Here is a 22,175-nt window from a genome sequence, read left to right as displayed (position 1 = left end):
GGGTGGGGGCAGGGGAGGGGGAGAGAGCCGGCGGGGCGGGTCAGTGTCCTGGCCTGGGTCCCCTCTGTTGTTAAGGGTGCCTGGTGACAGCCCTGGGCAGTGCGATGGGCAGGCGCGCAGGATAAAGCCAGGTTAGCTGAACACGAACTTTGAAACTGGGCGGCGTGGTCGCAGGCGTGTTCCCTCCGTGCTGGGTGTTTTCTTTGCTTTTGGAAAAGAGGGGCCCCTCTCCCCACCCCCCAGGCGCCGGGGTGAGCCAGTGCCTGAGCCCCGTTCTGGACGGGGCCTCGGTCTGGAGGGGGCCTCGGGTGACCCCAGGCGCCCCGCCGTCCCCAGCGCCACGGCCGCGGGGGCGGAGGGGCCGCGGCGGGAAGTGCGCGCACCTCGCGGGACGCCCCGCCCGCCGCCGCGGCCCGCCCTCGCTGGCCCAGCCCAGAGCCCTCCCGAAGCTATTTTGAAAGTGACCCTGGGCTGGGGCGGCCTCGGGGTGGCGGGGAGAGGCGAGGCGGGCGCGCGGGAACCATGACAGAAGATGACGGAGGCGGCGCTGGTGGAGGGCCAGGTCAAGCTGCGGGACGGCAAGAAGGTGGGGGCGCGCGGCGGGCGCGGGGCGGGCGCGGGGCGCGGGCGGCCGCTCACGCCCCCTCTGTCCCCGCAGTGGAAGAGTAGGTGGCTGGTGCTGCGCAAGCCGTCGCCGGTGGCAGGTGAGCGTGGCGCGGGGCGGGGGCGCGGGGCCGGGGCGCGGGGCCGGGGCGCGGGGCACCGGGGGCGCGGGGCGGCGGCCTCCTCGCTCGGCCGGCCCGGAGCTCGGCCAGCTCCCCGAAATAGCCGGCGGCGCCGAGGCCGCGGGCTGTAACCGGAGAGCGCGGGGGACTCGGCCTCCTCCCGCCGCGGACGCCGAGACCCCTCCGCAGGCGGGGCGCAGGGGGCGGCCGCGGGGTGCGGGTGGGGGGGGACGCGGCCCTGCCGAGGACCCCCTTCCCCCGGGGCAGACAGGCCGGGATGCGCCGCAGGGGCATTGGGGGCTGCAGGGCCCCTCCCCCTTCTCGCCCAGGGAGCACCCAGAAAGTTATGCAGGCGCGGGGGCGGGGCGGAGTGTCCCCGAACCCAGACGCGCCGCGGGGGTCCGGGCCGCGCTGACCGGCGCCCGCACACCTTGCCCGAGTGCAGCCGAGGGGCCGTGGGGGTGGGGGGTGGGGTAAGGGGTGTGGGGTGGGGGGGGGGGTGGGGGCGTCCAGCCTGAGGAGGCGGAGCGTGCCTTGTGTGGGGGCACACGCGGGGAGGACAGCGTGGGCACCCCGCGTCGGAGGGGGCCAGCGGGCCGGAAGTCGGGCATCTTCCTCAGCGAGTGGCTGGGGCGCAGCAGGGAGGCCCGGCCCCGGGGGCCGCAGCTGTTTTGGAGACAGGTGTCCTGGAGCCGGCCCAGGCCCCAGGGGTCTGTGAGGGATGCTGCCGAGCTAGTGCACGCTGCCCCACACATGTGGGGCCGCCACCGTCCTCAGGGACGCCTGGGGTGGCTGTCATTTCCCAGGGAGGGTGTGGGGGTTCCTCCCTGTTCCCCTCCTGGTCCTGGCACCTCCAGGTGGCTCGGCAAGGGCCTGCCGTCCGCCGCCAACACACTCGCCTGTCTCGGGCTGGGCGCCCCTCCTGGGGCCCGGCTCACTGCCGGCTCAGTCACCCCATCTTCCAGGCTCAGCCCCTGTGTCTGGTGTTGCTGGATGCCTGTCCTGGGGAAGTCGGGGGTTGGGGGTGGCTGGTAGAGGGGTAGGGGCTGGAGATGGGGGCCCTGGCAGGCAGAGAATGGGCAGGGGCAGCACAGACAAAGGCCCACGGCGACAGGAAGGGCTTTGGCCAGCTGTGGCTGCTGCAGGGCTGGCTGGAGGTTCAGTGCTGCTTGGTGGGTCCCTGGTGGGCTGGGGCCTGTGTGATGTCTGGGACCGGCGTCCCGCTGGCGCGGCAGCCGTGGGGTTGGCCTTTGTCCCCGCGTGGGGCTGTGACTTGCAGTGCTGGCCGTAGGCTCTCTTCAGCATTAGAGAGCCCCCTGGGAGGGGAGCTCCGTCCTGGGGGGCACCTGCAGGGCCTTCTTCACTGGGGTTCAGGGCGGGCCCTCAACCCCACGAGTCATCACGTGTCCTCGCTTTGCCTGTGCCCAGAAGCCTTGTGGTCGAAAAGCTGCCAAGACCAGGGGCTGGATGAGGGGATTAGGGTGGCGGTGGACACATTCTGACCCCTCCGGGCTGACACCCTCTCCGAGCCCTGCACCCACCATCTCCCATCCCCGTGCCCAGCGTCTCAGAACACCCACCGCTGGCTGAAGACCGCGGTCAGTCAGCTCACAGGCTCCTGAGCCGAGGCAGAGTCTCAGCCCACTGCCCTGCGCCCCCTGCCATCACTGCCCAGTGCTGGTGGCTCTGCTCCCCTCCGGGCAGCCCGTCCCCTCTGCCCAGAGCCCCTGACACCCTCGCCCTCCCCCACAGCCGCTCTCCCAGTGCTGGGGCAGCCTGGCCGTGAGGGTGCAGCCCCACTTTCCCGTGGCCCCAGCGGTCACCTCTCCACCCCTGTCCTTAAGGCCAGCCCCCCAGCTGGACTCAGGTCTGGGGGGAGCAGGCCCACGTTCTGGAGAACCTCACAGCCAAGATGCCCCAGGTCCCGAGTGTGGCAAGGACAGAGGGTGCCGCCTGGCTTCTTGCTGCGGAAAACCTGGGACCCTACATTTAAAGGTCACTTCCTTCCCGGGAGGGCCCACGAGGACACTTACGAGGCACCGGGCTGGGTGGGCCGAGGGGTGCCCCATCCTGTTTGCGTGTTTTCTCACCAGCTTCATAGGATAAGCTGTAGTCAGCGAAGGGGAGGGAAGGGGTGAGTCCCGAGTGACAAGCGTTTCAGTGGTGGGTCCCTTGGGGTCTCGGACTCTGACCTGGCCAAAGAATTCTCCAGTCCAGGGCCCACTTCGAGTGACCCTGGGCAGCCTCTCTCTTCCTTCCTGTGTCGGGGCTTAGAACGGTAGGAGGGGGCATCAAGCACGCTGGCCAGAGGGGGAGGCCGGCGGATGGGGCTTCCAGAGGCACTCACAGAGCAGCTGGCAGCTCTCGGACAGGGACACAGCGCTCAGGGGTCCTGCCTCACCACGTCCCATCCTGTGCGGGCTGCCTGGGGACATCATCCAGTACAGAAAAGCCACCAGGAGGGACCCTGAGTCCTAGGCCTTTGGGTCATGATGGGCAGAGGGCTGAGGCCCAGAGACCAAGCAGTCCCGTCTGGACGGCCTCCCGCCCTCAGCCCCCCGCTGCCTGGGGCCAGCCGGGGTCTGCATGGCCACCACTGACAGCGCAGTGTGCATGCCGTCTCTGCTCGGGTCAGTGCCGAGTTCCAGGAGGGCGGGGTCCCTCACCGCAGCCCTGCAGGGCTGGGACCTGCTGAGTGAGGCCGGCCGGCAGCACCTGGGCAGTGCGAAGCCCCCGGGCCCAGGAGCGGGGCACAGAGCCCGTGCCCTCCCCACGTGGTGTCAGCTCCGCTGAGTGGGTGGGGTCCCAGGGGGTCCCGGGTGGCCCCTCCTGACTGCTGATCATCTGTGCCCCACGGGAGTGGGTGCGACGTCTAGTCTAGGTCCTGGCCGGGCAGGCAGCCTGTGTCCAGGCGTGGCAGCGGCGGCCAGCCCTCCGGTCCCCTGGGGCCTCCCACACCCCTGCTTCAGGCTTGGGAGTTGCAGCCGCTCGGCCTGACGTGGGTGAGTCCTCTGCAGGCACCTGAGTAGCCCCTGCCCTGGGTGGCCGGCGGTGGACCTGCGGTCTCCCGCCGATGCCCACATGGCCCTCCACGTGCGTCCTTCCCGAATGGGGTCACTGAGGGGCCTGGCCCGTGAGTCAGACGGTGCCTCCTGGCTGTGGCCTCAGGTGCTCGCAGACCCTCGGTCAGTGGCCCTCCAGCCCCAGCTGCTTGGGGCTGTCCCCAGGCTGCTTTCCTGAAGACACTCCGCAAGGTCACTGTGACCTCCGAGGGCTAGATCCAGCTGCTGCTCCTCTGGCCTCTGTCACGGGCTCCAGCTGTGTCCTGTGGGTGTTTCTGTCCTCGTGCAGGCCGCCCACAGAGCCCTCCCTGCTGGGCCCGGCTGTAAACGCTTTCGAGGGCTCCTGACTCCCCGGTTATATTTGCATCCAGCCCCCTGCATACGCACGTGTCCGATGGGGCTCACGTGTCCAGGACAGCACCCCGCCCCTGGCCCTGCCCCAGCAACCCCTCCCCAGGCCTCCCCAGGAGAGTCCAGCACCCTCCCTCCTCCTCCCCTCAGCCCTGCGTAGTGCTCACCAGGGGTCCAGGCAGAGGAAGGTGCCCTCCAGGCTGTCTCCATGGTTACTGGAGAGTGGCAGGAGCCTGGGCCCGTTTTCTGCAGGCACCTCCCTCAGAGCCTAGAGGCCTCTGCTGCTGCGCCGTGTCCACTGTCCACGCACAGCCGGGCCAGGTCCTCTTTGCTTAGAGCCCTTGGGGCTCCCTGGTGTGTTGGGATGAGGTGCTGGGCTTGGCTTGCCGGCCCTGCTGACCCTTCGCCAGCACCTTGGGTCACTCCTCCCCGCCCCCCGTGCCAGCCCAGCCTCCAGGCCTTTGCACTGGCCATTCTGTCCAGCACGATGCTGTTCCCGGTGGGGCTGCTGGGCCAGGTCCTTCCACCTCGAAGTTCCATGGTCCCCTCTGGGGAGTCCCTGGCCCTGAGCTCACAAGCCGAACGAGGGCCTTGGGGATGTGGGGGGCTGTGGGATGGAGTGGGAGGTGGGCGGACTCGGGGGGCAGCCCAGCGGGAGCTCTTTCCGTGGCCCTGCAGGGAGCAGGATCCTCTGCAGGACGCATGTTGCCCACAGGGCCTTTGCCTTTCCTGCCCCTACACCCACCCTCCCCCTTCCTCCCTCACCCCCAGCCAGGCCAGGCTGCCTGTGCCCCCTTAGGCCTGGGCCCACTGGTTCCTCTCAGGGTCCTTAGGGCCTGCCCGGCACAGTGGGGAGCCCGACAAAGGCCACCTGAGTGGGATGGCCAGTGTTCTGGATGGAAAGGCCAGCGGTGCCTTCTCAGCCCTGACCGGGAGACCCTGCCAAGGGCCAGTCCTTCTGGGCTCCCTGCCTGGGTCCCTGGAGGAGCTGGTCAGCGGGTACAGCTCTGGTGTCTGGGTGCCCGGTGTGTCCACGGACCCTGCTTGGGCCCCGGACTGAGAATTTCCATCCCCCACTTCCCGTTACCACTGCAGGGTTCCCCTAAGCTGCCCTCCTTGCAGAATGGGTTTTAAAAATAGGATCAATTCATTGCCTAAGGTGATGGAGAGGGGAGAGGGGACAGAGCAGCGGAGGACATGGCGCCCTGCTGCGGGGCCTGGGGACGCCGAGTATGGGGTGGGCGTCAGCCGCTCCAGCACCCGGGGCGTGACTCCGGTCAGCTCCCACCAGCCCTGTCCCTCACCCTGTTCCGTTCACATTTAAACGTGAAACGGTGACTCGGATGGTCTCTTAGTTTCCTGGGGCGGTCGTAACAGGTATCACAAACTGGGGGCTTGAAATAGCAGAAATGCGCCCTCACAGCCCCGGAGGCCGGAAGGTCAACACCAAGGTGTGGCAGGCCCCGGTCTCTTGCTAGAGTCGCTTATGGAAGCTTCTTGCCGCCTCTTCTGGCTGCTGGTGGCTGCAGGCGTTTCTGGGCTGTGGTGACATCACTCCATCTTCACGTGACCGCCTCCCTGTGTGTATGTCTGTGTCTGCTGTCTCTCTGGAAGACCCCTGTCATTGGACTGAAGGCCCACGCATAGTCCGGGGTGGTCTCACCTCGGGATCCTTAACTTCCTGACATCTGCAAGGATCTTTTCCCAAATATGGTCACATTTCAGGTTCTGGGGGGTTGGGCATGGACGTGTCTTTTGGGCGCCCCGCCCCGTTCAGCCCACTGCAGATGGGGTCTCCAACCTCCTTAGGGAGCAGGGTAGGAGCCGCGCTTCAGGCGCAGCCAGAACCCAAAAAGATGGGGCAGCCCAGGGGAAATGAGACTCAGGGACAAATGTCGGCCCTTGCACACGGCCCCCAAGCCAGGCTTGCAGGTGCAGACGTCCAGGACGTCCAGGACGGGGTCCAGAACGTCTAGGACAGAGACCTGCTCCCGCTAGGAAGGCGGGAGGAGCTCGGGGGCAGTGTGGCGGCTGTCGTGGCAACGACTCTGCACCAGGCGTCGGCAGACCACAGCCTCAAGCCAGATCCAGCCTCCGCTTGCTTCTGTAATAAAGTTTTGTTGGAACCCAGCCACTCACTTACAGGCTGTTGGCTGCTTTTGCAGTTAAGTAGTTGTGACCAAGACTGCACAGCCCGTGAAGATGAAAACCGTCATCGTCTGGCTCTTTATAGAAAGGTTTGTCGACCTTGCTCTTGGCTGTATTACTGGGAGCATAACTCCTAGAACAAAGGAGGTGACAGTCAGGCTCTGCCCTGCTGGTCAGGCCATGCCTAAAGCGATGGTCTTTCATCTGACATGACGTCCTCACTCTCTTCTGAGCCAGGCCATCGATGGGGCTGTCGCCATGCAGAGCTCACCTCCGGGTGGGAGACAGCAAAGAGACGAGGGACAGACAGCCAAGGGGAATGACCGCTCTGAGATGCTAGAGCCTGCTGCAGAGCGAGGGGCACAGGAAGTGGTCGTGTGTCTCGGGGGCCGCCCCAGGTGTGGTGGTGCCAGCCTTTTCCTGTGGCTCCGTGAGCTCTGCCTCCCTCAGGCGCTTCCCTCAGGCCTCTGCTGACAGCTTGATGTTTCCATGGTGACACGTGCTTTTCACGCGGCCCGCCCGTGTGACTGCCTTCTTCCTGGGCCGGTCACGCCCCCTCCACGGGGCCACGCTTGGGAGAGAACACCCTGAGGCCCTCAGACGGGTTTCTGTGGGTTCTGGGGTTTTTCCCTCCATTGGGAGCATCTTTGCTTTTTTCTGATATGAGCGTTTTGAACACAAAGAACTGGGTTTTAAGTAGGAAGCGAAGCCCCCATCGCCGTCACCCATTTGCCGAGACTCAGTCGTGTGTTAGTTTCCGTCCGCTGTCAGGCTGCAGGGCCGAGGTGAGCAGCGGGCGGGTGTCCACGGACCCTGGCCTCGTCGCTGAGGCCCCTCGCTCTGAGGCCGAGGCCGTGGTCCGAGGCACTGGGCAGGGCAGAGAGCAAACCACGGCGCCTTGTTCTCATCCCAGCTCACAGTTAGCGTTTGAGTCATGTTTGCTCAGGATTCAGCTCTCCCTGGGATCTGCAGGGCCTGCTTTTCAGGCATTGAAGAGGAAGGTCACCGCGCTGCCCCTCCCCCGTGTCCCCCGCAGGCGCCATGGCCTCTGGCCTCTCCTGTGTGGCCTGGGACCAGATGTCTGGAGCTTGCATGGCATTCAGGGTTCTCACACTTCAATGTTCTGGCATCACATTGGGCCCCCAGACGCTGCACCTCCACCACAGACTGGGCCTGGGGTGGGGTGGGGGCGGGGAGGATGGGTGCGGAGACAGGATGGGTCAGGGCCACACGGTGGGGGGAGGTGGGGGGGGTGCAGCCACATTTGGGATGGGCCCCTGGAGAGTGGCTGCCTGCTTTGCGCTGGGGTAGCAGGGTCAGCAATCACGATGTTGAACTTGAGGACAGGCCTGGCTCGCCCAGACTCGGGCACGTCCCTTGCAGACGGGGAAGAGACGGGGCTTGTGTGGGGTCTGCAGTGGGGCCTGAGGCACAGTGGCCCTCGCCACTCCCCAGGGCTGGAGGCCGGTCACACCTTGGGAACACAGAGACCCAGGAGGGCAGGTGGGCGTGCGTGTGGCAGGAAGGGGCCCTGGGCAGGCTCTGTGCTCCCCCGCAGACTGCCTGCTGATGCTCGCCTACAAGGACAAGTCCGAGCGGGCCAAGGGCCTGCGGGAACGCAGCAGCCTGATGCTGGAGGACATCTGTGGCCTGGACCTCGGCCTGCCTTACGAGGGCCTGGCCCACACGCTGGCCATCGTCTGCCTGTCGCAGGCCGTCATGCTGGGCTTCGATAGCCGCGAGGCCGTGTGTGCCTGGGACACCCGGATCCGCTACGCACTCGGCGAGGGTGAGTGATGGGTGGCACGGCAGGGGTCCCCCTTGGCCTCCATCTTTAAGTGTCCCGTGCTGCAGAGGCCGTGACCGGACTCCAGGGCATAGAGCGGGGGTGTGTGCTGAGGGCCATCTTGCCTGGACACTGCGTTCGGGGTCTAGGGGAGCAAGGGGGCGCTGCCGGGGCCCCTCAAGCTGCCTAACTCCATCCTGTTCATTAGAACCAGGGCTTTCAACCTAAGCGGGTGGCTGTCTAAGCAGAGTGACCTTCCAAAGTGCTACCCTTTGCTCCCTGACCTGGCCACCCGAGCCCAGAGCCAGGTGGGAAGCGGCAAATGTCACAGGGTCACTGTCCCTCTGAGTCTCCCGCAGGACATGTAGCAGGTCCCGTGCCCTGAGCTGGGCGGGAAGGCCAGGGGAGGGCGGTGCTCTCGGGGTCCTGTTCGGGAGGAGGCAGACGGAGGATGCGGCCTGCTGGCTCGCTCCAGTGCGGCTGGGATCGGCATCCTGTACGGGCCCCAGGCCCCGTGCCTCGTGGGGGGCATGCAGAAGGCTCGGTGAGAGGGTGCCGGGGAGAAAGCGTGACTGTCCAGTCGGGGTTCTGCCGGCTCGTCTGGCTCAGAGGCACAGCTACCTTTTTCTCTCATGGGCTGCGGGGTCCTCGCACACAGGTAGCTGGCATGCTGTCTTGGTGCCTTGATAGAAATCATGACAAGGACGTGAGCATGGGCTCGCTGACACCCATGCGCCTGGGCGTGGCCCTGTGGCCTGGCTGGGCTGCGAGGCAGACCCCAGGTACTCCACGAACTGGCCACCAGCTGGGCCCTAGTCTGTGACATGGGGCTCTGCCGGCCACCATGGCAGGCTGTGTCCCGAGGGGGGTGCTCCGTGAAGAGGGACCCCCACCCAGAGCATTGTCAGCAGCCTCCCGTGAGGAGCTGTGGCCCGAACTCGCTGGAACCAAGTCGGCCATTCGTGTGGGGAGGGGTGGTCAGGGCGACTGGCCCACCTGGAATGAAGGTGGTCCCCGAAGGGCCAGGCAGGAACAGCCACCACGCCAGACGCTGCACCTGGATGGGGCAGCTGCCTGGGGCCGGCCTCGGTGCAGAGCAGCCCTATCCCCTGGAGCTGACGCCAGGAGTGGCCCTTCCACCCGCCCCGTGACACCCTCTCTCCCCTTCCCGGCTCTCAGTGCACAGGTTCCATGTGACGGTGGCTCCAGGCACCAAGCTGGAGAGCGGCCCTGCCACCCTCCACCTCTGCAACGATGTCCTCGTGGTGGCCAGGGACGTTCCTCCGGCCGTCACAGGGCAGTGGAAGCTGTCTGACCTGAGGCGCTATGGGGCCGTGCCCAACGGATTCATCTTTGAAGGCGGGACCAGGTGTGGGTACCAGGCCAGACCATCATGAGCACCGGGACCAGGTGGGGCACCGTGACCGTGACCAGGTGGGGGCAACGTGAGCCCCGGGACCAGGTGGGGTACTGGGTGAGCCTCTGACCAGGTGGGGCACCGTGAGCCCTGACCAGGTGGGGCACCGTGAGCCTTCTGGGACCAGGGGTGGGGTGAGCACCGGGACCAGGGTGGGGTGGAAAAAGAGCGGCCCAGGGTGTGGGGGCACCGGGTGAGCACCGACCAGGTGGGGCACCGTGAGCACCGGGACCAGGTGGGGGTACTGTGAGACCGGACCGGTGGCAGTGTGAGTAACGGGACCGGTGGGGGCAGGGTGAGCATCGAGACCAGGTGGGCACCGTGAGCGACCGACCAGGCACCGCGATACACTGGGACCAGGGGGTACTCTGTGTGAGGTACTCTCCTGGGACCAGGTGGGGTGTACTCAGAGTACTGGACCAGGTGGGGGCACTCAGAGTACTGACCAGGTGGGGGTACTGTGAGTACTGACCAGGTGTGGGTACTGTGAGTACTCGGGACAGGTGTGGGTACTGTGAGTGTTTGGGAGCAGGTGCGGGTACTGGGAGTATTTGGCTGTGGGGACCTGGGCACAGGCACGCCCACTTCCCTGGCAAAACTTGACCCCACTGGCACACTCACTTTGCTGGTATCTGGGGACACTGGCGAGCACGGTGTCTCGCGAGACGGGCGCTTAGTGCTGAGTCCAGACCCGCTCCTTCCTGCTCTGGGCACAGAGCCACCTAGAGGCAGCCAGCATCTCTGGAGTGAGGCGTTCGGGTCACAGCTCATGGCCCTGCGTCTGAGGCCACAGAGCATCCGAGCCGCTCACGTTCGGATTTAAGGATAATACTCGTGCTCGTCGAGGGCGTGGGCCAGGGGCGGGGCAAGGCAGGGCAGGAAGAGCTGCCCAGCGTCACACGTGAGGGCCAGTGAGAGTCCCCAGCTCCGGGGACAAGCGTCCCAGAGGCGGCCAGCGCAGGCGTGCGTGAGCTCCAGCGGCTGCCGTGGTCACTGTGCTGGGTTGCGGTGGGGCCTGGGCGGAGCCGTGCTCGGGGCCTGGCTGTGCGGTCCAGGCCCCCCACTGGATGGGGCCATTGCCCCCCACGGACACAGGCCGAGATGGCGGCTTGGAGCAGCTGGGGACCTCTGTCCACGTGACCCCCACCCCGCCCTGAGCAGCATGTGTCCCTCACACAGCCTCACTTGAGGTCGAGATGGCGAGGGCTCAGCGCTTGGTCCGGCCAGGAGTAGATGGGGACCTCTGGGCAAGGCCATGCACTTGAGGACGAGGTCGTGCTGGCCGCCCGGGGCCCTCGTTCCTGAAGGAGGGGGCAGGCGACGAGGGCAGTGTGCCGCTGCCGTGCGGGGGGCCGCAGCAGGGGGCGGCCCTGCCTTAGCCGCACCAGCTCAAACCCGGGCCGACGGCCGTCAGATGACGGCCGGGCCCCGGCTCGGGGCGGCTGAGGGTTGGAGATGCAGAGGGAGGTGGCCGGCTGGTTTGGGGCAGTGGCTCTGGAGCCGGCAGGGCAGCCGCAGCCAGGCCTGCGCACCCCCACCCCCCAGCTCGGGGGTCCCCAGGGGGAGACCGATGAACACAGCTGTTGGCCGCCTGCTCCCAGCTGGCAGGGAGGAGCCGGACAGGGCATCGGTCAGAGTCCCCTCTGCTGGATGAGCCCTCGGGACACCTGGTCTTCGGCTCGCGGGAGGTTGTGGCACTGGGCGTCCAGAGCAGTGGGTGGGGCGGGGCCCCTCCCCCAGCTCTGTTCCCTCCCTTACGTGGCCGGTCCGGAGCCACGGGCCACAGTGCACTTGGCACATGGCGGTCCTCCCGCCCGTGAGCCCCTCGCAGCACCTGGACAGGGCGGGGGGCGGCCTGTGCCTTCGCTTCCCTGCTCGTCCTGTAAGGGCAGGCTCCAGCGCTGGCCCCCCCGTGGTCGCAGACTGCCCAGGGGTGGCACTGGCCTGCCCTGCCCGTGGGGCGGGCCAGGGGACCCGTGTTATTTGCCAGGACATCATGTAACAGGGCTGCGGGATGGTCTCCTCTGCGGCCTCAGAGTTTAGAACTCCCACTCGCGGTGCAGGTGGGCGTCTTCCCACGAGCAGGGTGCAGACAGGGTCTGAGGCGGGGCCCTGAGGAGGTGGGAAGCTGCCAGCAGCTGTGCGTGGGGCGGGGCCTGCATCGCCGGGGAGGGGCGGGGCAGAGGCCGTCCCCGGAGGGCGGGCCTGGAGGCCCCCCTAAGGGCAGCCCCATTCTGGTGCCGTGCCCATGGCAGCCTGTGCCCAGGCCCCATCCCCCTTGCACTGGGCAGCAGGAGGGACATTTATGAATTGTGGCATTCAGTAGGGACCGTTTCGGGTTTGTACGAGGAGCCCAATCCCCTCTGCAGGTTTAAGACCACCTGTCACGTTACTGGCAAGTTCGTGGTCTACTTCGCCCCTCTGCTCCAAATTTCCCACTGGGGGTGGCATTTGGGACCGGAATCTGTCATCCTTCTGTGGCCACCGTGCCGTTTGCAGACCAGAGTGATTCTGGGTGCCAAGTGTCCAGGGAGATGACTGGGGACACTCAGGCCAGGGAGACACAGAGCCGGGGGCGGCTGCCACCCCAAGGGTCACCCTGCCAGGTCCACTGTGCCAGCTCACGCTCTCACACCGACCCTCCGAGGCCTGCGCATCACCCCCACTTACAGGCGGGGGCCTAGACATCCACGCGAGGTGGAGCCAAGGTCCACCAGTGACCCGGCCCCACACCCCGCCTCATTGTGAGCAGCTGTGGTGGTTCGGACGCGGCCTCTGTGGAGCCGCATCCCACATCCCAGTGCGGGAAGTTTGGTCCTTGGGCACCAAGGTCCAAGTGTCTCTGGTGGCTTCTCCCCCCCGGGATCTCACTGACAGTGTCAGGCGGGGTGGTCAGGGGCCAGCCCTGTGCCTGTCCCCTCCGCTCCACTGAACCACGCACGCCCTCGTAGGTCGAGAGGGACCCCACCCTTGGGGAGCCGGGGAGGCCACCAGGCCAGCGTGAGGTCAGTGTGTCCTGGAGGCCTTGTCACGAGGCTCAGGCCACCCAGCCGTGTGAGATGTGCGCCCTGCCCCAGGGAGCCCCTGCGGTCAGCCCAGCTGGTGTGGGGGTGGCGGCTGTGTCCCCAGGCCTCAGCAGCGGGCTGAGTCTTGGGGAGCGTGACGCTGGGCAGACGCCCCAGTGGAATGCCGCCGGCTCCACCCCCCTCGTAATGTGGTTTTTTATAGTCGGGGGACTGATTGTGCTGTGGCCTCTGCCAGCTGACTGTGAGCTCGGGACGACATGCCTGGCCCCTTGTGGGAGCTGGTGGGCCTGACTGCCGCGCGGGGCGGGTGGCGGCCAGGACGGGGACGCTGTGAACGAGCCGTCAGCTGGGGGACGGGCCCTCGCCCCGCCTGCCCTCCGGCCAGGGTCTGGCGCAGCTCTCCGCTGGCACGCCTCGGCTGGGAGGGCCGCCCGCTGGGCCGCGCTGGGTGGCGAGCCTCGTGGGCGTCTCAGCGAGCCCGCTTCCTGGCCCCGTCTGGGCGTCAGTTCCCTCATCTCTAAAGGAGCAGGTCTCTCGTTTGGGGGCATCGCCTGGATGAGCCTCCCACAGCTGGAGGGGGCTGCGTCTCCTCGTGCCCATGGTGTGGGGCGGTGCCATGTGTGGGGGGCGGCCGGAGCCCCCGGGTCCCTCGACGCGGGGAGCCGGCGGTGGCAGAAGCTTAGTGTGGAGCTCGCCTGCCCCGCCCGTCTCTCGGTGGCTCCCGGGGACTGTCCACTCAGGCGTGTGCCTTTGTTTGGGCAGCAGGCAGAGGGCGAGGGCCCCGGCATTCCTGTGCGGTGAGGCCACTGTGGCGGCCCGGCCCCACGTGGCCACGTACCATTCACTGGCGGTGAGGGATTTCATTCACTCTGGCCAGGGAGGGCGGGCAGCCTGCTGACTCACTGGCTGCTCCCTGCTCGGGCAGCGGCCCCAGGTGCCCCAGACTGTGGTCCCATGCCCGGCCTTGCCCTGCTGGGTGGCCGCCATGCACAGCCTTGGCCTTGCACGTTTATGCGTGGGCTCCAGTGTCCTATCGAGGGCATGCACTGCAGTGGGCCAGGACGCCAGCTGGCCCGGCCCAGGGGCCGAGTCTTCATGGGGCAGATGCCACGGCACACGTTACGCCAACACCCGTACTCACCCTCACGACAGCCCTGGGCGAGCAAACTGGCTGTGAGCACCCCGACGTGGCTGAGGTCTCACACCGCCCCCGCCCCCAGATGAGCTTGGAGGTGTGAGGGGGCCGCTGGGCTTTCCCGTGCTGTGAGACGCCCTCACTGGCCCCCTGGCCCCTTGTCCTGTCCTGGGACATGGGAGGCAGCAGATCAGGGCGGGGCCTGGACCAGCCAGTGGGACCTGTGTCCCACCCTGTCCCTGTCACACAGCGAGGTGGCCCGGCACCTGGACACGTGCGTGTGTGTGTGTGTGTGTGTGTGTGTGTGCTGCATGTGACCAGCGGGGTTACTGGGGCCCTAAGAGGTCATCCAGGTGCTCGGGGACACCCCTGACAGGTGGCCTCGTGGCTTTGCCCAGGTTTCCCGCCCCTGAGCCACCCTGCGGGGGTGCCACCCACCTGCGCTCTGGCCGGCTGACGCGTCTGTCCCCTGCAGGGGCCGGAGTCTTCTTCCTGTCCTCGGCCGAGGGGGAGCAGATCAGCTTCCTGTTCGACTGCATCGTCCGGGGCCTCTCCCCGACCAAGGGCCCCTGCGGGCTGCGGCCGGTCCTCCCAGGTGTGTGCGGGCCGTGGTCCGTGGCAGGGTCCCTTGGCCGCCGCCCTGCCCCCACATGCAGCTGAGAAGCCATCGGCGCTGGCCTCGCCGGCAGACTCCAGGGGTGCAGCCCTTTCTCTGGGGGGCTGGGCTGTCGGGGCGCTCCGGGCCATCTCGTGCTGCAGCTGCTCCGGGCGAGGCTCCCAGACACCTGAGCAGCCCCGTGTCCCAGAGTGGGCCAGGGGCCTGGCTCGAGGTTGCAGGGACCTTGTGTGGGGTCAGGACCAGCTCTGTCCAAGCCAGCGCTCGGTGGGAAGCCGCCCTGTGAGGCGGCCTGGTTGGGGGTCTCAGGGAGCAGTGTGGTGGGGAAGGGCGGCCCGGAGCAGGCCGTGTTCTGTCCCCGCTCCCCCCGCTGTGGCCGAGCTGCCGTTCCCCCAGAGCTCCGGGCCAGGGGCTGTGCCAACTGGGCTCCTCCTCACGGGGTGAGCTACGTTCCCCTAAAGACAACCTGGGGGGCCCAGGCCCAGCCGCCTCCCGAGGGACAAAGGCTGGTCCTTGGCGCCAGAGACCCAAGGTGGCTGGCTGTCCTCTCACGGCAGTGAAGCAGGGCCTGGCCCTTTGTCCTGCTGAGAGATCGAGGCCTGTGGCCACACGGCGGGTGGTCAGTGAGGCCAAGTGCGGTCCCTTTGCAGGACCCCCTGGGCAGGGGGAGGCGAGCAGTGGGCGGGACCCCCTTCTCCCAGGCTCAGCCCGCAGCCCAGGGGAACAGGCTGGGAGGAGGGAGGCGGCTCCGCGCCTGAGCCCCGCTGCTGGGCTGTGCCAGACGGTGCAGCTGCGCCCTCTGCTGGCGCCATCCTGCCTTGCAGCTGCATCGGGGTGTGGGCGGCCGGGAGTGGGCAGTGGGGCTCCCAGAGGATCTCTGCGTCGCTGCCCTGGCTTTGGGGCTGGGCCGAGGTGCACATGGTGCTGACCCTGCTGGGCTCACTGTGCTGTCTGGAGCTGTGGCCGAAGGCCCTGTGGGCAGAGGGTTGGGGCTGCCCCTTCTGACTCCTGTCTGCCACAGACCCCGGCCCCGGGGGCCCCGCGGAGGAGCGAGGGGCCCAGGAGGCCCTGGAAGCCCTACAGCTGGAGAAGCGGCTCAGCCTCCTCTCCCACTGCGGCCGGCCGGGCAGTGGAGGTACGGCCACCCCCAGGCTGCCCCCCAGCCTTTGTCCCTGTCCCTCCTGCTCGTTCCTTGTCTCCTGGCCCACGACGGCGGGAGCACTGAGCCTGCTCTCCCTCCCAGGGGACGACCGCAGCCTGTCCAGCTCGTCGTCAGAGGCCAGCCACTCGGACGTCAGTGCCAGCGGCCGGCTCACCGCGTGGCCGGAGCAGTCCTCGTCCTCGGCCAGCACATCGCAGGAGGGGCCGGGACTGGGGGTGGCCCGGGCCCCCGGCGAGGCCGTGCTGGGCGCCTCGCGGCCGCCCAAGCCTCTGCGGCCGCGGCAGCTGCAGGAGGTGGGCCGCCAGGGCTCCTCGGACAGCGGCATCGCCACCGGCAGCCACTCCTCCTACTCTGGCAGCTTCTCGTCCTTCGCCGGCAGCAGCCTGGACGTGTGGCATGCCGGCGACGAGTTTGGCTCGCTGCTCAGCCTGCCGCCGGCAGCTGGGGCGCCCGAGCCCAGCCTTTGTGCTTGCCCCCCGGGGACAGCCGAGTACCAGGTGCCCAGTGCCCTGCGGCCCCATTACGACACGCCCCGCAGCCTGCGCCAGGAACCCAGGGACCAGACGCCGGCCGTGCAGGGCGGCCTTGACGCCAGCGCAGCCGGGGACTCGGGCGGCCAGACGTCCGCCGCGTGTCCCTCCAGCTGGCTGGGTGCGCGACGGCGGGCACAGGGGACGGAGGCCCTGGGCAGCGAGGCGCCGCCCAGTCCGGCCCCCGGCGAGCCCCGGGAAGCAGGCGGCCCCCACGCAGGAGCCCCTCCGGCCTTCTTTTCCGCGTGTCCGGTCTGTGGAGGACTCAAGGTAAACCCTCCTCCCTGAGCCGCCGCCCCGAGAGGGCGGGCGTGCCCCTCCGGACAAGACGGGAAGGGGTGCGGGCCTCCACAGAGGGGCGCCCTTTGCTGGCAGCTGCGGGGGTGGGCGGGGTTGGGGTGGCGGCCGGAGGGGAGGCCCGCAGGGCTGGGAGGCCTGACTCGGGTGCAGCTGGACGTGCGCTTTGGGCAGGCAGGTGGCCGGCAGAGCCCTGGGGCCCGGTCAGGGCTGGGGTGCGGGCCGGCGCTGAGTCGTGTCGGGTCTGGCTGGGCCCTGGGGTGCTGCCCCAGTGGCCGGCTTGCCCCGCCCTGCCCTCCACACTCCCCGGACAGCCGTCCCTCACATTTCAGGCCTGGCCCCCCACCTCATAGCACAGCCACAACGCCCACTAGAAAGCGAGACCATCTACGGCAGCTCCAGACACCCGCTTCCCGGGGACTTGAGCTCGAGGTGGACCTCCCCGTGACTCCCCTGTGTGTGACGAGCTTTCCCCGTTTGTCCCTCGCCTCCTCTCGAACCCGTACCCGTAGGTGGCCTATCTTACAGGGAGGAAACTGAGGCTCGGGAGGCCTAGGGACTTGGGAGGGGTGGGGCTCGTGACTCTGGGCCCCCTCCCGGCTCACCCCGCACCAGCTTTTCCCTGGGTCTGAAGGGTCCCGGGTGCGGGGTGGGCAGGCCAGCCCAGTGGTCACCTCCGTGTGGCAGGCACGGTGGGGTGAGCTTGCCCGAAGGCCCGGCTGCGAAGCCCCGGAAGGCAGCGGGCAGGACCGGAGGCCTGTCCCTTGTGTTTGGGGGGACCCCCATGCACAGCCCGCGGGCCCCCGTGGCACCACGCGCCCTGTGCTCACCCGCACGAGGGCAGCTGTGTGGCCGGGGCTGTGCGCTCATCCTGCGATTCCGGACGCCCCGTGGGCGGCATGGCCCGCGGCCCTCGGTTCTGGACCCGCTGGCTCCGTCCCGCGCTCTGGGATCAGCCTGCCCCCCGCAGGCGGCTCCCCCGTGCTGTGCCACGTCACCGTCACTGCTGGCTGGGGGATCCCGTTGCCCTTGCATATTTTTAAAATCTGACACTATTTGTAATAAATTCTTAGACTGGAAATAAAATTTTCTTTTCTTACCATCTTGTTTTTTTCCGTTTGGCCAGCCCTGTCCACCCCCTGCCCTGGCTCTCCCAGTGGGGCCCCTGACCAACCTGTGTGAGGCCATGCCCAGCTAGGGGGCCTCTGGCCCGATCGTGCTAGACGTGTGGACATTGAGTGGCAACCTCAGACGCCCCATGTGGCCCTGTGTGTGTGTTTTCACGTGTGTTATGGGTGCACGTGTGCATGTTTGCATGTGTGTTGTGCATGGCGTGTCTACACAGATATGTGGTGTGTAACGTGTGCAGTGCATGCGTGCACGTGCTGTGTGCATGTGCGTGCACATGTGTGTGCATATTCATATGCATGGTCTGTGTGGTCTATATGCCACAGCAAGATCCTCAGTAGTCCCTGGGGCTCAGGCAGGTGGCTGCCCATGTCTGAGTGAGGTGGACACCCTGCTTTCTGGGCCACGGAGTGTGCTGGTTCCGTGCCTGGAGACCCCCACACCCATCCCCCGTGTGGCATGCCCATTTTCACACCACTCACCCTTGTGGGGCCACTCTGCAGCGGCCCCAGGGGGTGGGTCCCGCAGTGATGCAGGCGGGGAAAGGCAGGTTTGGGGGCTGAGCTGGGGCCCCGCCTGCGGGCTGGGTGGCTCCAGGCAAGTCACTACACCTGTCTGAGCCTCAGTTTCCTCTTCTGTAGATGGGACACAGTCCCTACCTCCCTGGGCACATGTGTGAGTGCTCCACAGAGGCCTGTATGGAGCCGTCATCACACATGGTCCCATTGTCCCTCCCCAGGGCCACCTGGGGGGTGAGGCAGGAGGGCCGCCGGTGTGGGGACCGGGCAAGGCAGGAGCTGGGGGCCGGGTGCGGGCCGGTTGGCGTGAAGGCCTCACCCAGAGGAGGGAGGGGTCCTTCCTGGGAGGGGCCACGGACCGTGGTGGCCCTTAGGGACTGTTGGGCGCTGTGGTGCCTCCCGTGCTGGGTGAGCCAGGAGGGGGGCCTGGCCCTCAGATGAGTGTGCCTCAGGCTCCCCTTGGATCCCAGGGTGGTCTGGGGGTGGGGGTGGGGACAGGGGGCCTCTGCGGAGCCAAGCGGGGCCACCAGGACAGTCTTTCGCCCTGGGGACGCCATAGGGGGTCCTTCCTGTCACCCATTCTCTTTCCAGTGTGCCTGGGCCTCACTCCTGGCTGGGGATGCCCGGAGGGGCTCCTGTCTGCTGCCGGCTTTGCTGCCTCTCTGGGCGGGGCGGGCAGCGTGGGGCACTTGCCAGGGGCCCTGGGCCTTCCTTCCGAGTGGCAGGCTGGGGGCAACCGTGGGGGGCGGTGCAGACGCTGGCCAGGGGTCCCCCTTGCTTCCTGGGGCCACAAGGCCCAAGGTCAGGCCAGGCCCACGCCAGGTGCCGGGTGCCGGGTCCTGACTCTGGTCACACCTTCGCCCGCCTGGCGAATGGGTAGAGCTCCTGCGCCCCATTCCAGCCCACGGCCCCTCAAGGCCCCACTGCTGGTGAGGCCGGACCCTTTGCGGTCGGTCAGCTGCCTCTGCTGTTGGCAGGGCCCGTCTTCCACGGGGTTTGGGAGACCGGGCCCCGAGGTGGTGCGTGTGCAGTCATGGGCCGCCACCCTTCCCTCCCATCTGCTGGCGGCCAAGTTCCCCGCTCTGAGGCCACTGAGGCCCCCTCCTCCTCTGGCTCTGTCACACCTCTGACCAGGCAGCTGGAAGAGGCTGTTGTGGTCTGGAGCCCTGACTCGTCTCCTGGGGCCCCAGGCCAGGGCTGCATCTCCCAGAAGTAGGCGATGGAGGCGGGGCCGCGAGCCAATCAAACTACTCACAGGACTGGGGGGCCGTTTGGCCCGGCCCGAGTTGCCGACAGGGCCCACGGGAAGGCCCAGGGTGCGGGGTGAGGGCCCCGGCAGACGAGGAGTTGGCGCCCCAGGCTGGTTGGCCCTGTAGGTGGCCCAGCCCCCCGTCCTGTGTCGCTCGTCCTTGGGGTTGGCGCCCTGGTTTGTGGGAGCCTGCTGGACAGACTGACACGGACTCTTTCTGGTTTAGGGAGCGGCAGCCGCACCCCCTGGGCTCCCCGTGCATCCAGGTAGGCCGGGCTCTGGAACCAACTCTTAGACGTGGGACGAGAGAGGAGAGCACCATGGTGGCTGCAGTGACAGCCCAGCCAGAAAGTATCCAGAAAGGGCAATGTGTGGCAGTGGACAGCAGCAGATGGCACTGGGAGTGGACAACGGGGACGGCAGGGCAGTAGCATGCAACTGAGAGGAGGCCCGGCTGGGCGGATGGGGCGGCTGGGCACAGCCAGGCCACCCAGGGGTGCCGAGGCCTGCCAGGCACGGACACCGGGGGGAAAGGGGAGTGGACAGGAGCCCTGGTCAGGGGGCGCCGAGGACCATCCATCCCGACAGCAGGAGGCCACAGGCAGCCCTCCCAGGTGGCCCTGGCGGTGTCCCAAGGACATCATCCCCAGGGAAGACAGGGGAGTCCCTTTGGCTCCTTACGCTCTGAAGTGGCGGTGGCCCCGTCCCCCGTGGGAGAAGCAGGTGGGAGGCTGCTGGACAGGGCTGGGCAGGGCCTTGACCCTGCTCTCCTGTACCGGGGCCCCTCCCCCAGCCAGTGGGGAAGGGGGGGTCAGTGCACATCTGGTGGCTCGCCCTGGGGGTCCTACCCTGAACCGCACTGGAGCAGTCTCTTGGACAGGGGGGTGGGGAGGGAGAGAACTTGAAGTGCCTGGAGTCATGACAGAGATGTCACCAGACGTGTGGGTCTGTGCTCAGGGGAGGGATCCGCTGTGGGGACCCACCAGGCCAGCGGTCCCTGAAGCCTGAGTAGGCAGGGAGATCTGGGAGCTGGGGGAGGGCTGGGGGCCTGAGGAGGAGGACAGGACGGACGGATGGGGGATGAGGGTTGAGGGTGGGCGGCAGGGGGTGAGGACAGAGGAGTGTGATCCCTGGGCCCCAGTGGGCCGGTGGGCAGCTGGGCAGCTGTCTGCCCGTCACAGCAGACAGAGGTGGGGACACCCTTTCCAGAAGCTCAGTGGTGACGGGGAAAGACAGGTACCTGGGTCAGGGAGGGGTGGGGTGGCATCCCAGGGCGGGGGGACGTGTGGGGCACAGTGGGCAGTGGGGGACTCTCTGCCAGCCTCGGAGGTCAGCTCAGGCCACGGCCACCCCGGGGGTGCACAGCCCCCCTCCCTGCAGGAGCACCGGGGCCGGAGGGGCCGAGCAGCGAGGCGCCCGCCTACGTGAACATCCCCACCAGCCCCCCCTCCAAGCAGCAGCTGCACTACCTGGGCCTGGAGCTCGGGGAGGCCGGCGCGGGGGTCCGAGGTGTGTCCCCACCCAAGCCGACAGGACGGGGGGCCGCGGGGGGCCTCGACTTTCCTTGGCCAGCTGTTCTTCCTCCCAGTCACCCTGTCCTTCCTAATGCTGGGCTGTGTCCTCCTCAGAGCTTCCTCTTAGGTCCTACTAAGTGGACAATGTGGGTGGAGCCCCCCGGCCAGACACCCTGTCCTGGCTGAGGCCTCTGCTGGGGGGAAGGGGCTCTGCGGGGTGGCTCGGGGCTGCTGTCACTCGGCTGGCTCACCTGGGGCTGCTTCCAGGGGCTGGAACCTCCCGCTACGCACAGATTGACCTTGCGGCCACAGCAGCAGCCCACAGGGCGGGGGCTCAGCACGCACAGGCCCGTGAGGAGCGGCTGGCCGAGCTGGAGCCCAAGAAGAAGGGGACCCTGCGCTGAGGCCCTCCTGGCCGGGCAGCGGTGACGGCGAGCTCGAGGGAGGTGGGCCTCCCGGCGGTCATCTAAGCTGCACCCCGAGGTCTGGGCTCCGGGGTCACGGCCTGCTGCCTGTAGTGTAGTGTGGCTGGTCCCCGAACCCTCCCTGCCTAACCCGCGGCGGGAGCTGCCCTGCTCTTGGCCTTCACAAGTCCCTCTGGACCTCAGGCAGGAGGCATCTCGGCTGCAGGCGGCCTTGGGACATACACGGCCCTCCCTTCCCTGAGGTGGCAGCCACCCAATCGATGACAGCAAAACACAGGCCTCCAAACCACTGCCGGCCGGGCCAGGCCTCCCGTGTGCCGAGCATCCCGCAGCCGTCGCCCCTGGTGGGGCACCGCCGGCCAAGGTGACGCGGGGGGCTGTCCTGTCCCGCCCTGCAGGTGGCCAGTGTGGCCCAACGCTGCTCATCGCATCCCTTCTTGGGACCCATTCAGTTAGTCAAGTGAATGATTTAAAATTGTTAACCTTCTATTTTTAACAACGCTCATTATTTTCCTGAAGGACGAGATGAGCTTTCTTGTGCTGGGCTGCGGCCCCTGGACATGGCTCGGTCATCGTGACATGGCCAAGCGGTCCGGGGCCAGGATCGGCCCGTCCTTGGGGATTGGGTGGGGGTTTCCATGTGTTTCTTCTGGCTGGTGCCTGTGGCTCTGGGGAGGACTCAGTGAGCTGGCGTGGAAGTGTGGTCCTAGCCCCGCTGGCCACGGGGTCTGGATGCTGGGCTTTCTGCCATCTCCCCGTAGGCCGGGGGCCCGAGAGGGCAGCCCCGAAATGGGTCCTCCCACCCTGGTCTCAGAGGTGAGATGGGGTCCTCTCTGCTCCAGCCACGGCCCACTCAGACCCATCCCTTCTCTCCTCCCTGTCATCCATCATCCGTCATCCGTCAGCCACCCATCCCCTCTCCCACCCAGGACGCCGCGAGTCTGTGGGAGCCTCCCCCTGGGGAGCACCAGTGGCCAACCGTCCATGCGCCGTCCCGAGCTGGGTCCCTCGGGCTGGTGGCTGCAGAACACCGGCCTCTCTTGCCCTGCCCACTCCGAGCCGACACCTGCCGGCTGTGGGGCTGGT

At 67.7% G+C, this 22,175-nt stretch overlaps 1 protein-coding gene across 8 annotated transcripts; it reads left to right on the top strand.

The window, feature by feature from the left end:
* Positions 1–335: 335 nt before the first annotated feature.
* On the top strand, positions 336–21,498 carry DOK7 (docking protein 7). 8 transcript variants are annotated; one of them, XM_039838026.1, is made up of 11 exons: positions 349–586; positions 659–704; positions 7,845–8,075; positions 9,252–9,441; positions 9,965–9,975; positions 14,126–14,245; positions 15,288–15,401; positions 15,510–16,228; positions 19,377–19,416; positions 20,516–20,659; positions 20,932–21,498. In XM_039838026.1, the coding sequence occupies exons 1-11, from the start codon at positions 533–535 to the stop codon at positions 21,066–21,068; spliced, it is 1,806 nt and encodes a 601-aa protein (XP_039693960.1). In that variant the 5' UTR covers positions 349–532; the 3' UTR covers positions 21,069–21,498. The 8 variants fall into 8 exon arrangements, with proteins under 8 accessions (XP_039693963.1, XP_039693962.1, XP_039693961.1 ...); XM_039838025.1 differs by having other exon boundaries at positions 346–562; positions 20,516–21,003; XM_039838023.1 differs by having other exon boundaries at positions 348–586; positions 20,516–21,001.
* The last annotated feature ends 677 nt before the right edge of the window (positions 21,499–22,175 follow it).

The sequence above is a fragment of the Pteropus medius genome, unplaced genomic scaffold, assembly GCF_902729225.1.
Source record: "Pteropus medius unplaced genomic scaffold, Ma_sr-lr_union100, whole genome shotgun sequence".
Lineage (NCBI taxonomy): Eukaryota > Metazoa > Chordata > Mammalia > Chiroptera > Pteropodidae > Pteropus > Pteropus medius.
Note: the sequence above shows the minus strand (reverse complement) of the source record. Positions and strands in the feature narration are given on the sequence as shown.

Excerpts from the sequence above, each read along its gene's own strand:
- DOK7 (XM_039838024.1), top strand. The coding sequence starts at position 533 with ATGACGGAGGCGGCGCTGGTGGAGGGCCAGGTCAAGCTGCGGGACGGC. Across the intron at positions 14,246-15,287 it reads GCTGCGGCCGGTCCTCCCAG|ACCCCGGCCCCGGGGGCCCC; the intron begins GTGTGTGCGGGC and ends TGTCTGCCACAG. Across the intron at positions 15,402-15,509 it reads CGGCCGGCCGGGCAGTGGAG|GGGACGACCGCAGCCTGTCC; the intron begins GTACGGCCACCC and ends TCTCCCTCCCAG.